Source organism: Bombus flavifrons, chromosome 3, assembly GCF_040668555.2.
Source record: "Bombus flavifrons isolate JBK064 chromosome 3, iyBomFlav1_principal, whole genome shotgun sequence".
NCBI lineage: Eukaryota > Metazoa > Arthropoda > Insecta > Hymenoptera > Apidae > Bombus > Bombus flavifrons.
Window position 1 is genome coordinate 5,575,764 of NC_138444.1, and position 14,233 is coordinate 5,589,996.

The following is a 14,233-nucleotide window of genomic DNA, read 5'->3' on the forward strand; positions in this document are numbered from 1 at the left end:
TATGTATACAGAAAGAAGGGAACGAAGAAGAAATCGAGAGTAGCGTGGAAAAGGGTGAAAGAACGAGGAGAAAGTCAGGAAAGAAGAAGGAGAGGAGACTGTGCGGTGAGTCCTGCTGCGGTGGTTTTTGTGTTCTCTTTTGCTCGGCTCGAACATAGGCATGCTCTCGATCCAGAGAGCAGAGCCGCATCTGTGCAACGGTATATCGCTGGTAAACGGGTTCCGTCGGTTCTGAAGTTACCGGTTTCTTTCAGCAACCAATACCGAGGCCTGTTCACGCAACAGACGCACAGCCACGTGACGAGTTTCTGCTCGAGAGTCCACGCTGAAATTTCTGTTTGACGGTAAGATGACGTTCGAGCGGTAACGGGATTCGCGAATAGTAGTTCGTCAATGTTTGTTTATTTGTAGACGTGGGTGAAATGTGTAAATGATTGCGTCTGACGATTCATTTTCTAGAATGCCTTGTGTACTATGATATACAGTAGAATCCCGTGTAACGGGAGACTGCAAAATGTTTTGACTATAAAACTGTAATGAACTATTAATTATCGCCTCTTCAACTATTTCATATTGAACCATCAAGTATGTAACACGAAAACTGAGAAAAATTAAGAAACATAGAAAGCATATGTTTTTCAATGAATAAGGCGAATAAAAATAAACGAAGAAAAGTATGGAAACATTTAAAATTGGGCCATTGGTTTAAACTAATTACGAATTTTCGTTTCTACAAACCGCAAACTATAGCGATTATGTACTCGGTAACAGTGATATCGACGCAGTTCACAAGCTGGCCGAGAATTTTTTCCCGATAAAATCGTGGCATAACGCGATACCATGATTTTACACAGGAAAGCGTAACGATATTATTTTTAACTGCATCACGCTATTTCATGGTATTGCGGTTGTACACGTGCACACAAATACGCGCTAGCTTTTATACTGAAATTAAAATTCTGGGCGCTGCTGTACACATAATAGGATTTCCAATTTCTTTGCAATCTTTTAACTATGTCGCAATCAAGCTTAAAACAGCAAGATATTGTAATAAGTTCTTTACTAACGAGGAAATACTATAGAAATATTGCTCCCTTCTATTTTTTAATAAGCTCAACTTATTCAATTTTGCATACTTCTAATCAGACTTTGTTGCGTGATATCTTGTACCTATCTCGTACTGGTGCAGAAACTGAAAATTTCGAACTGACTTTTTAGTCATAAAATGCAGTTATTACAACAAGTATAATACACTGAGTATTTTATATATTCCATGGATATTTGCGCTTGAAATTTCCCATAAATGTATACAAATTTATTTAAAACCAGCTGTAGATTTTTTCCAAGACCAAAAATAACAATGATTCGCCATTAACTTCAATAGAATGCTCGTAATCGGATAAAATTACGACGTTAATTCGCGGGAAATAGAAAGGAGATTCGAAACAGAGAAAGGAAAGAGGAGTCGAGGCAAAACTCGAGGGAAAGTCAAGTATTTCCATGTCGGCTGTCCTGACATTTTCGTGTGGAAGAAAACTGATTTTCCTCGGTCTGTCGAGGTGAAACGATTCGCGGAAATTGTCGAGCAGGCATAAATCCGACATCCGGCACCTATATGGCGTATCCACCTCCAAGCCAAGGGTGAACACCTTCTCTTCGCGGTCTCCACTTTTCCCCAACGACGAAATAAAAACATTTTTCAACCGACCAAGCCCCGACTTCTCACGAACATCGACACCATCGGAGCAGTCGACCAGAAAATATAAATCACCGCTTCCCAATTCTTTCTTCTTGTCGAAAATCTTATGCGTCCTTAGTACTTTTATACTCTGAATTCTCTGTTCTATCGAGATCCAGCGGAAAGAATTGGACACCCAATTTAAAAAAAAATGACAAAATTGAACCCTAGATCTCCTCTGCGTCTCTACTTGCAAAGAAACTGTCCGTACCATATTGTGTATTTCTTTATACGTAACATATTTAAGTATATCGATTTCTTTTGGTGAAATACGCCAGAAATCCGTTTTATTTCGTTCTATGTTTCCAACTGAACTCTTTTATGCTATCTACGAGAGGTAGAAATTGGCGACGATAACCAGTCCGGGTTTGGCTTATTGTCAGCTAACGAAGATTAAGTAACTAACTAACAAGGGTAGCTAATTATAACAAACGCGGATATGTGTGTGTAGGTAACAGTGTATAAGCCTACGAACATGTACAAGTGTAATAGGATACAAAAATACAATTAAATACGGAAGTAGTTATTAATCAACTTAAATAATAAATATTTATATTAATCTATTAAAATATTTATAATAATAAATATTTGATTATTTAACTTACAAGTAGATTATTTGCGTTTTAGAACACAATAGTCACAAAGCCAGACATCGATTATTTTGAAAAATGATACTAATAATAATTCGGAAGTTGTTTGATATAATATCCGAAACTTTGGAAACGTGGAGCATTATTATAACCCTTGAGGATGTGTTATAGAAAATTGAGATTCGAGAGAATATAGAGATTCGCGATAGTATTTTGTTGTTTAAGAAATATGAGTCTTGAAGACGGAACAGTTTGTGAACGTTTATGGGTATTTCGTTTAGCTGGAAACGGTGGAATATCTCACGACGAATTAAAGTTATCAAAAAATGTTTTAACAAAAGTTGTTTATAATGGGGTAAATTATTTTTTTCAGATTCAGTAGCGGGGGAGATTTTGAAGCCAAGTTTACTCTTTTATACGGACCATATATTTTTTAATATTAGGTTGTCCGAAAAGTTTCTTTCGTTTTATGAGAAAATAATAGACACGTAACGTTTTTTGTTTTATATTATTTTGTCAAATTACGTACGTTCCATTTTGTTCTGTTGAGATAAACACCGCGACATTTCACAGACTTGGTTTCATGTTTGTATGAAGGTGCGCTGTTGTAAAAAACACGTTTGCGAAAGAAAGACACTTTTCGGACAACCTAATACATTAATCGATCCATCTTGACATTCCCTATTAGTCTATTTGTTGAGAAACTACTAGTTTAGCAGGTATTTTAACTTCAATTTGTAAAATTTAACGTGTGGAAGACAAAGACAACGTAAAGACAATAATACCGCTGCGCGTCGTTAAATCGTTCAATTTGGCAAATTAAAGATAAAATATTTGATAATCTAATAATTTTTCGGTATAAATAGATGAATATTTTTTATAGAAAATTCCAAGATGGATCGATCAATATATTAAGAGATATATGATTCCATTTAAAAAGATGACGTCGCTTTTATATCTTCCCCACTGCTCGACATGCAAAAAAAAAACCAATTTGCGTAATGCGATGTCCCTTTTCGAACCAAACAACTTTTGTTAAAACATTTCTTTGATAACTTTAATCTTTCCTGAAATATTCTACCATTTTCAATTAAAAGAAACGCCCTGTAGAAATCGGATTCTAACGAACTTGAATTTATCTACACGAGATGCTAGGATTAAAATTTCGAAATAACTCGTTATATTATCGATTATAAAATTGTATAAGTTAAAGACAGCGTATAGCGGGCTTTAATGAATTCAGAGGTATTTGTGTAAAGTTCTTCAATCCGAAACCTGTTTCGATGATGTCCTATGCACGATTATGCTGATACCAAACCAGTTTCGATAATGTTCGAATGCTATTACATAACATATACAACTTGTAAACAAATTTCTAATGTTAATGTCATGATCCAACGTCAGTTTATTCAAAAAAGAAGATTCCTACAGAAAGATATCATTATGTGTACACTTTCGATTTATTCTTTTTTACGTACATCGATTCATCAGCTTCCGAATTGCATTATCAGTTTGAGAACACCTTTTATATTGTTCTTCGTTATACTCGAATTTCTCTACTAAAATACTGTACGATCTTCGACGTAGCTATACATATATAGTTCTATAGCATTTGCGTTCTTTGTATCAGGTTCCGTAATCACAAAGTTGTGACTATCGAGTTCCATAATGTCGATGTTATCTATATCGAATTCCCTGACCCAGGGTCGTTATTAGATCCTGTGGCCTATGGTCTATGTCTATACCATAGACCATAAACTCTATGGTATAGGAATCATCCGTATCAAATTTCAAGACAGTCATTCATAGCTTAAATGTCAAATCCATTCAAAATCTAAAAAGAACATTTCCTATCACAAACGGTATGATCATGCTCCAGTTTCTTTAAAAATTAGCAAAATAATTAAATAATAATTAGAAATTTACGATCTTAGAATTATTAACGTAAAAGCGGTTGTTCTTTGTACCTTTTATGAATTGAATTCTGTAAACTTTCAAAACCTACCAAGTTGTCATCGCTGCAGTAAATACTCGTCGACGTGAAGCTTCTTCGGAAAATTATTACATTTTCCACGCTAGAAAATGTCACGTTACATTTTTCTATTATTTTCTGTTCGTCAGCCACGCGTACGAACAACTGTTTACCATTAGCCTCAAGGTGGTTATAAAACATCCGCGTGTAATTCGGACGAAATTATTTTAGCGTTTGAAATGGTCGCCGGAATCATACAGTCTGTATCGCCTTCCTGTTTCCTTCGTTTTCTTTTGCTTAAAACTCGACTCGGAGGAACAGTTTCGCAACGGTTGCGCAGTTCGACTCTCGCTCTCGACGCGAAGTACCTGCACTTTGGCTTATTGGGTTATCCCCTGGGTAATGCTATTCTAACTATTGAATTTCACTCGAAAAGTGCCAGTATTTAAGTTTATATTCGAGCACGTTTGAACACGTTCGTCATTGTTACTTGGAAAAATAACCGTCTCTCCCTTTACGTTGAATTTGCATTTATAGAAAGATAAAACGATAGACGATAAACGATCTTTGTTATAACACATAGAAACCTGTAATTTACAAATTCGATTCTGCTCGATTTAAGTTTAAATCCTCTAGCTAGAAAAATAGTAAATTCATAATATAAAGAACTTTGTAAGATTCATAAAATTTCCCTAATAATATCGATTAGATGGAGGAGAAGGGTCTTATAAAGCGTAGCATAAAAGAGAAATGTAGACAAATAGGTATGCCGAGATACCTGGGCGGCACCCACACGTGAGAAACACGAAATCCTTTCTCTGAGCGGCCTCGCCTTAATATTACATCCACGAGTGAACTTTTCTGGAGCAAACGAGACACATTGCCGTACCAACGTCCTATATAGCAACAACGACCATCAAAACACGTTTAAATCGATTCCCCACCATATTGGATACGGTGATTGTAGATATCCAATGCCTTCTAGATAGACCTCTCCCATCTAGAGAGCTGTCCACAGCTCCTTTTGCTACGATAGACAAAGAAGGATCGAGCCAGTAACGGGTAAAGTTACTAGGCAACGTTCGTGATCCATAGAACCTCGAATGTTTCTCATTATTTATTGCAACAGAGTTTAAGAAGAATAAAACTTACATAGAACAAAATGCAGATGGACCGTAGCTTTTATAGTACACATTTACTTATTACCATACCGTTAAATGGAAGAGAAATTTGCATGAATGAAACGCTGAATACAATCTTTATATTCGTCTAATTGCATTCTGTATATCCACAAACGTTCCGACTTCGAATTTCCATAAATCTGATGATATAAAGTTTAGAGATTCAAAGAAAACAATTCCATTGTAACGTGGAAACTCGTGAATCATCAGAAGTCTTTGACGATCAATGTAAATCGTTCATCTTTTGTCTTTTAGAAGAGACAATAAAATGAAAGCTTGAATACAAATCGACGATCGTGAATACCAATTTCATTTCGTTTCCGTTTTCTCCGCCGTGAGTATAGAATAACATAAATAAACGGAAATTTAATGCAAACGCGAAATAAAGAATGCAAACATGATTGTTATCGATTAAAACGATACATACCACGATATTTATCATTGTATTTTTGTAAGTTATTTGTTAGCTAGTTTCCTAGTTATTAATTGAATTAATTAGTTGAATTAACTTATAAAAGATAAAATAATATTTTTCTATTACTTTCAAGCTTTACTTCTTATTTCTGAAAGAAAAATGCTTCTTCCAGTCGTCTTACGATAATAAATCGATTGTTTATCGTAAAAATGTCGTTCTTACACTCACGATTTGTAACGAACACATCAATCGTAAAATCGCAACAATTTCTGAACGAAAGACAAACGACCTAAACGTTAAAAAGCAGCAAACTATCGATATCGTTACCCCAAAAGAGTCGTCAATCGTCGAAACGAGTCACATAACACAAAACTCGTTGACCTCAAAACTGCACAAAATAAATACCGCGGAATACAAAAAAAAAGAGCGAGTCAAATCACTGACGATAAAATGTGACGAAATTTCACCGAGAGCAAAACCACGCAGCGCGCGATCAAAGAAACCTACATTTAACACGCTTTCGCGTTAATTCCTGCATCCGTCCACCATTTTTCAAGCTGACCGACGATTACGCGGTAGCCATTCGAAACTGAATGTTTAAAATCCATGACGCGAGTGTCGGAAATTTCGCTTTGAAAATTTCCTAGTATGAATGACTCTTAAGAATAAATATTTCGTGTCGATTATTGTTTAACAATGTGTGTTCGTGAGTTTTACAAATGAATACTTGACAATTAAAAACGAATCGAAAAAGCGCAGTCATTGAAATTGTACATAAGTATCCTTTGAACTATCATCTATCTATCTATCTAGTTGTAGATTTTTTCAAGAGAGAAAGAAATTTCATTTGACAGTGGAATCCGGCGTAGTTTTAAACAATCAAACACACGAATCAAATTATTCGAAGCTAGGTGCGTCTTACAACAAGTGAAAAAGCTGCAAACTTTCTATCTGTACCAAAGCACACGAACGCAAAAAAAGGCCATCTAGGATACATTTGAAGATTTACGACGAAAAACTCGAGAACGGAGAACAAATGAAAAAAAAACATAGTTGAACCGCGAGCGCGAACATAGCTCGTTGCAATGATCGCGATGCGTCCGAAACAAACAGAAGCCGCATTTGCCAGAAACTGGTAATAAACTTCCATCTCATGACGCATTTACGTCCCAACAACACACCGTTCTTCTACCTCTTCGATACTCCTCCGCTCTTTTTTCGCCCTTTTGTTTCGTTCTTTTGTTCGCCAACCTATCGCGCAGTTCAACATGGAAAAGAATCGCGCCGATAAAACGCTCCGAAAAGAAGCGGGGCACCTAGAGAAATAGAGAGAAAGGATACTTTAACCGTACGTCATCCCTGGTGAGATAAAAACTTTGGCTGCTGGAGAAATGTAGCCTGTGTGCAGGTTCTACCAGTCAAGATGATGGAAATTCCACCAAACGCCGCGAGGAGTCGTGGAAAACGCGGAAATTATCGTGGTTCCACGAAGATTTAGACACATAATAGAGCGAAAATGCTTCGATATTTAGCATTGGTAACTTTCCATCCACATATTGTATGAAACATATGAAACATTTTGAAATTTCATTAGCATTGTAATGAAATACGATTAGAATGATTATACTGAACAAAGAAATCGATTTAAAAACGTATATAGAAGTTTCTTCGAAATTAAATAAACGAAGATACAGATGGCTACTCTAAATTTTAATTATTAACAGTATGGCAAAACATGGCGTTGTTTTGTTCGTATATTATTTGGTATATCGAACGCGAAATGTTTAATGCACCTATTTGGGAACATAGAAGATTAAGGTTTTCGGTTTATCGAGAGGATAATAGTAAGGATAGTAATAATAAATGATAGTAAACGTAATACTATTTGCGGATAGTACCGGTGGTTTGATTACCTGAGTGCGTGGAAATTGTAGATATTAATATTTACTACGCTGGAGGCATAATGAAAATTCAACGTCTACTGCTAGCAGAGATATGAATAATTCAGGCATTATTAATTCGTTGTCTTGTAACGTGGAGTTACATTTATATATCGACCACAGGTTAAGTAGTGGCAAAGATTAATCATGATAAAATTTAATTTTAATTTGAACTACGATATCAAAATACAAATTTTTCTGTATATGTATCTACGTCAATTTTACTTCGTCACGATATTTGATTCTGCATTTAATTCTCTTACTGATCATTTGAATCTTTGCTTTATGATTTTCCTCCAATCACAAACTACACAGTCTAAGATCATTAATTAAATTAAAACTTTTAACTCAAATTTTTAAGACAAAATCGACTTATAATTATCGAAATGCTATCACTAATATAGGTAACACCAGAGCTAATTATTAAGAATTCATATTATGTTATTATATATTATCGTAACATCAAATTATAGGAATTAACCTACCACAGATACGTTTTCTAGACATGTATATTTTTCTCCATTAAATACAGGTGCTGCACGCAGAAAGATACACAAAATACAGACTGATTGGCCCGGTATACAGCAGCGAAAAATTGAATAGCGGAACATCCAAAAACCTTGACAAATGGACGAAGATACGAGCGGTGGAAAATATCGGACGCAATTCACGCTAGCAGTAAACTTAATTCCAATGGTTTTTTATTCAGTTGTTGGCATAACAAGGGTCGCAAATTAGTTGCAGTCACGAAATATCTCCCCTGATAGTTGACACGATGAATTTTTTCCCAATCGAATAACGAAAAGGGATGCGGCGTCCAGTGGCTGCATAAAAGTGTAGCCGCAAACGAACGCAGTTTGACGGTCACAAAAGTCAGAATCACGAATGCAGATCGTGAAATTCGCACACTCTATACATAGCTACACGCTATACAGGTGGACGAAAGTATCTGAACACTTTTCGATACGTTTCATGAATTGTATTATATGTGTAGTACTTTTACGTCTTGAAATTTTATTATCACTGTTGCGATACTCGAGTATCAGAGTTAATGAGACGTTCTTACAAAATTGCAACGATTATAACGATTAAAGCGTTCAAACTCGATTTTCCTAAAGTCGTTATTTCTACGTTATATCGTTATTCCACCGAATAAGCTGTACTGTTGCGAAAGAGGATTTTTAATAGTCAAATCAAGTATCATAGAGAACATTCAGCAACAAATTGTATACAGTTTAACGATCGCAAAAGCTTGGATCGGGAATGCAAATAGTGAAATTTGTAGTAGCTATATGGGGGCTAAACGTGATATATAGTTTGAGGATCATGAGACTTTTAGGTGGCGATAACCATTCCGGTTCGAACAGCGGCCTGGTTTGAAGCAGCTGTAAAATTTTTTCGATGTGATCGTCATCGAGGGCCGCGAACGATACTTTGCGAAACGCTCGTGGAAAGGACACTGTGATCCAGTGATAGCACGCGTCCATTACACCTACGTGTAAAAATGCTATTACTTTTTGTGGTAAAAGTATGTAACGTATAGGGTGTCTCGAAAAAATAGGGAAACGAATTTTCCCAGTCCTCTCGGTATTAAATATTTTCGTATTGTATTCTGTTCTGTGCGAAAACGAAACGACCGAAATGTATTATATATTTTCTGAATGGCGAAATATATTATTCGTAAAATAGGAGAAGAAAAATGTTTGTTGTTTGGAAGTACATAATGGTTAATAATGAAAGTTCGCTATAACTGTATTTAACTAGCCGTATTTTAAACCTTGATCTAGCTAATGCAGGTAATTAGTGTCCTTCCCTTGGAATAATTATCGGCACAAGTTTTTATACCTTCGCCCTATCCGCTCCATTTAACAAACTGATGTCTGACCTTAACTAATCCGAAGTTTAAAGTTGCTGCTTGCGTTGCGTTGGTCGATGTACATTCACCAGCGCTATAGTTTAATTTCACGGCAATTTTATGGATAAAATTTAACTGACAATTTTGTTTCATTGTGTTTGAAAAAGTTTCGAAAGTTTCTTTATAAAGTTGGCGCAAGAGAATAACGAAGGTTGCAGAGTTAATAAATAGACGATTTCTTAATGCACAGATTATTTCAAGCGATAAAAATAACATTTGAGAAGCGATTAACTGATTCGTAGTAAGACTTGGAATAAGAATGAATAATATAAAGTAAAGAGAAGGTAAATCGTATGAAGGGATTCTCGACTATCATGGATTATTCAACAGCATTAAGATGAATAATTAGAGTTGGCAGAAAAGTGCAGGTGATTAAAGTAAGTTCGATGGTCAAGGTTAATAAACTATCGAATACCGATACACCAAGTCTCTGAGAACCGTGTAACGAGCCATCCCTCTTAATTCCTCCCACGGGACTACTTCCACACTATTACAATAACTACTTTGGAACAATAGCGGCGAACAGAACATATTCTCAAAATTGAGCAATGCTATACGCACTATTCCCTAACATCTCCTGATAACTACCGATAGAAAGAGTTTATCATTGGAAACACATAACATCAACTATAAATAGAATGAATGGAAATTATGAAATCACAAGCACGATAATAATGGAAGGGCTTCACGATGTTACATTGCGTTCATAATACGGATTATGTGTTATTACATATCTAATATTTAATGAAACTCGAATATTCGAGAATTCGAAAGTTGGGATTTTTTTAGTTTGAAAGGGAAATTTGAAGACGTAAGAATTTGTTCAAGCATCTGAATAGTTGTTTACAGATTTTTGAAATTTAACGAAAACTCGAACCGCACACATAGGTAAGAAATATCTTTGGAGTAGTATTGGTAGCCTTTGGTATTGAATTTCATTAAAATTTCTAAGTACATATTGAACTTGGTTTCGTCGCTATTCATTCTTCACACTGGTACACGCGAATCGTGAAACAAGCCACGATAAAACTTCTACAGCTCGAACGTTATCACGAGAAAGATTGTTTTTATCGCAATCTGCGTAACGCGTAACTACCAGAAAAACTTTTAATTGTGAAATGGCCAAAGTGTCCTGTAAGTTTTTTTAATAGACGAAACAACACGAGCATCGAGTTGGAAACACGCGAAAGTAAAACCTGAAACCTGTTATCAAAACTATGTCAATCCGTGGCGATAACCGCAAAACTTTTGTAATGAATTTTGATCGTGGCGTTTTTGAATCGTGCTGAGTTGAACACGCACGAATAATGGGCTTAAATTATGTAGTTAATCGAGACCGCTTAAACTGAAGTGACTGAAAGACGACGACCAAGATAAAGTCTCTCAAAGTGCTCCAGTGATCATCGCGTTTTTCGTTTATATCTTGATTTTAAATCTGTCTAGCAAATGCGTGATGTTTGAAATCGCCAAAATATTATTAAACAGCGCTATATATAAAATATTGAGAAAGAAATGCATTCTCAATTTGTTACATTTCGCGTTCAATGGAAATAAAATTTACAAAAGCCATTAAATCGACAAGCAAAAATTGATTTTAAATTGTATCGCATAAGAGTCCGTTACAGTAAAATTTGTCAAACAGATGTAAAAGTTAATTAGAATATTAAGCAGCAGATATTTCATTTCACTAAACAAATACTCGATTGATGTTCAATTTTCCAAAAATAGTGACAAATTTCGAGGTAAATGGCTACTTGAGAGATAGTGTTTGCAACATCGTCACTCTTTTCTGGTCTTCGATCTATGGAGCTGATCAATGTGGTTTGCGAACTACTCATCCCATAAGAATAGTCAATCATTCCATTTTAGCATGCTAACGGCGAGATATAAAAAGAAAGATCGAGACTCACCTGTCCATAATTGTCGAAACCATACTTGGCGGCAATTTCTGCGGCGACATCCGGTCCATCCGGGATGTAAACTGCGAACTGGTTGCTGAAAATCGGCGTAGGTCGCGATCGTGGTCCAGGTTCCGACTTTACCAACAGAGCACCGATCAACACCACTAACAACACGCACAACGAACCGCCCTGAACGATGATCATCTCGTCGTCGCCGAATGGACAAGATATGTTATACTACTATTTTTTAAACACCGCGTACTTCTTTACTTTTTCTACCCCGTTACTTCGCGTTACGAATTCCGATTCGCCTATCGAAACTATAATATTTTCAAACGTCGAGGATTCACGAGCAGAATACGCAATTCGAGAATATTAAATTTCCCGTGAAATCCAGCAGGAGTGGAGAATCTTCACTTAATTTCCGTATACCATTGCCACGAATGTTTCGCCGCATCCGAATGACACGAAGGAAGAGGATAAAGAGAAAAAAAAGACGTTGAATACGTCAAAATGGTGACACCCGACACGACACTAACGGAACGATTTCGACTCTGAATTCTTCGGTCGTTGCTGTTCTTATCTGTAACCAAGAAACAGAGAGGGAAAATTAATAGTACGATTGAAAAAAAATGGCCAGCATTCAAGTCACGACGCCAGAAGGATGTCGTCGGGATGTTTGCGGTTTAACGATGTTAATTATTATCAAAAGGATCCTCCCCGAGTTTTGTACACATGCTGGATTTTATATCGACATTTCTGAAGCTTAATTAATGAAAATATGAAAGAATTTTTATGCGCGACTTCTCGTTTCAATATCAGGTATATACAAAAATTTTGATATAGCATTAAAAGTCTTCCTGTATTGTTGAAACGTCTAAAAAAACTTCCCTGAAAGAAGCTCGTATAACAGGAATGTTGTAGTAGCCTGTAACAAAACACTGGACGGTCAGCGTTTGAATTACAATGCATTTAAAACGATCGCGCAAAGAACCACGAACGGAACAGCAATTTAAAAATTGAAAACCAATAAAATGTTTCCTTGTACTTCACTCGTGTCGTCGCAAAAGACATACAAGAAAAGGCTCGATAAAATCCAGCGCTTGCACGATGGTCTCGGCTCCTCCCGCCCACGTTCTCTTTTGCCACGTACAGAGCAGAGAGCGTCCTTCGAAAGATTTCGAAAACTATATTAAAGTCATCCATGAAACTCTCTGGATTCTGTGTATCTCCATAGAATCGGAATACAGAGACGCGACATGATAACGGGTGAATCATCACAAACAGGGTATCCCAATATTCGGATGTTAGAATTTGAAAGACAGCACGCGTGGAATACCAAAAGTGTGTGTAGTTTCATGAGAGAAATAATTGAAAAAATTATTGGTCGTAATAACCTATAATAGTAACACAAGTGGCTACAAAAATTATTGGCCATTGGTACGTGCCTTTACTTTCCAATATACGACAGGGTGTTATCATATACATTTCATTTTCATAGTATTAAATTCTAGTTATATGAAACCTAGTAATAAATGATACAAAATTTAATATACCAACCTAACTGATTGGATCTAATCGATTAATAAATAAGGAGATACTATAGCAAATAAAATGTGTACCAATAATTGATGAATGGCGTATATTCAATATCAGAATATGAATTTAATACGTTATTCCCTGTTCTAAAAAAAAAACGAGTTTTTTTTGGAAAATCACACCTTACAGAGGAAAATTGGTTTTGTATAACTGCTGGAAATATTGGAGTTTTGCTATAGATACTATCCACACGCATTTCATAAATGCTGCAATCTACATATGTCGCAGTCCACTGAAGCCGATGCTACACATCTGAAAACCATTTTTCATTTGCAGCGAAAAAAAACATTGCGCAAACATATCAAATCCTGGTGCGGAACCTCACTAAAATTTAAATTTCCCGCTTGTAAATATTCTTTTAATAATCTTGTCCGCATGAACCTGTTTTTGTAGGATAAATTTCAAAATATGAATATTCGATCGAATATATGCAAATGATTTATGTCTCTAATGGAAATTAGATCACTGTACATCAAAAATGAGAACGAAAGTTTCCACTAAAATAAAAAGCCATGAAAAACTAACACCTGGCTGTCGCTTTTAAGGATTATATAAGAAGAGAAATTGCAGTCGAGTCACTTTTACCCATCAGAACATTGACAAGAACTCTCACGATGCCACGTATGATGCCTTCGTACGTAACGTTAAGCATCAAGATACTTTTTATAGACACAACATACTAATGCCGACTAACGAATATGATCAGCTTTCCATGTTCCTTATTTACTACGGTTTCTACCGCTAAATATTATACCTGTCAGATACACACTCCTATTCGTACAAGCCAAACGAACAAGCAACGATTTAAACAAATACCATGTAACTTTCAGGAACAAACGTTGAACCGCACCAACGAACCAATAACCAGAGCGTTACTTAACCAGTACATAATCGGATCACTGACAGAACTTAGCGTTATGCTTGGCGTCGATGACGTCAAGATTCAGATATTTTTAACCCGCACAATGCCAATCTATAGGAG

The 14,233-nt window shown here is 35.9% G+C and overlaps 2 protein-coding genes across 2 annotated transcripts in view; one reads left to right on the forward strand and one right to left on the reverse strand.

Annotated features, from left to right (window-relative positions):
* Positions 1 to 14,233, reverse strand: part of Fur2 (furin-like protease 2) — a 421,029-nt gene that overhangs the window by 401,034 nt on the left and 5,762 nt on the right. The window contains exon 2 of the mRNA XM_069110225.1: positions 11,662 to 12,235. Within this exon, the coding sequence (XP_068966326.1) occupies positions 11,662 to 11,856 (195 nt within the window). The 5' untranslated portion in view covers positions 11,857 to 12,235. The remainder of the gene's footprint in view (positions 1 to 11,661; positions 12,236 to 14,233) is intronic.
* RpS17 (ribosomal protein S17) overlaps positions 1 to 14,233 on the forward strand; it is a 63,276-nt gene that overhangs the window by 40,825 nt on the left and 8,218 nt on the right. The window lies entirely within an intron of this gene.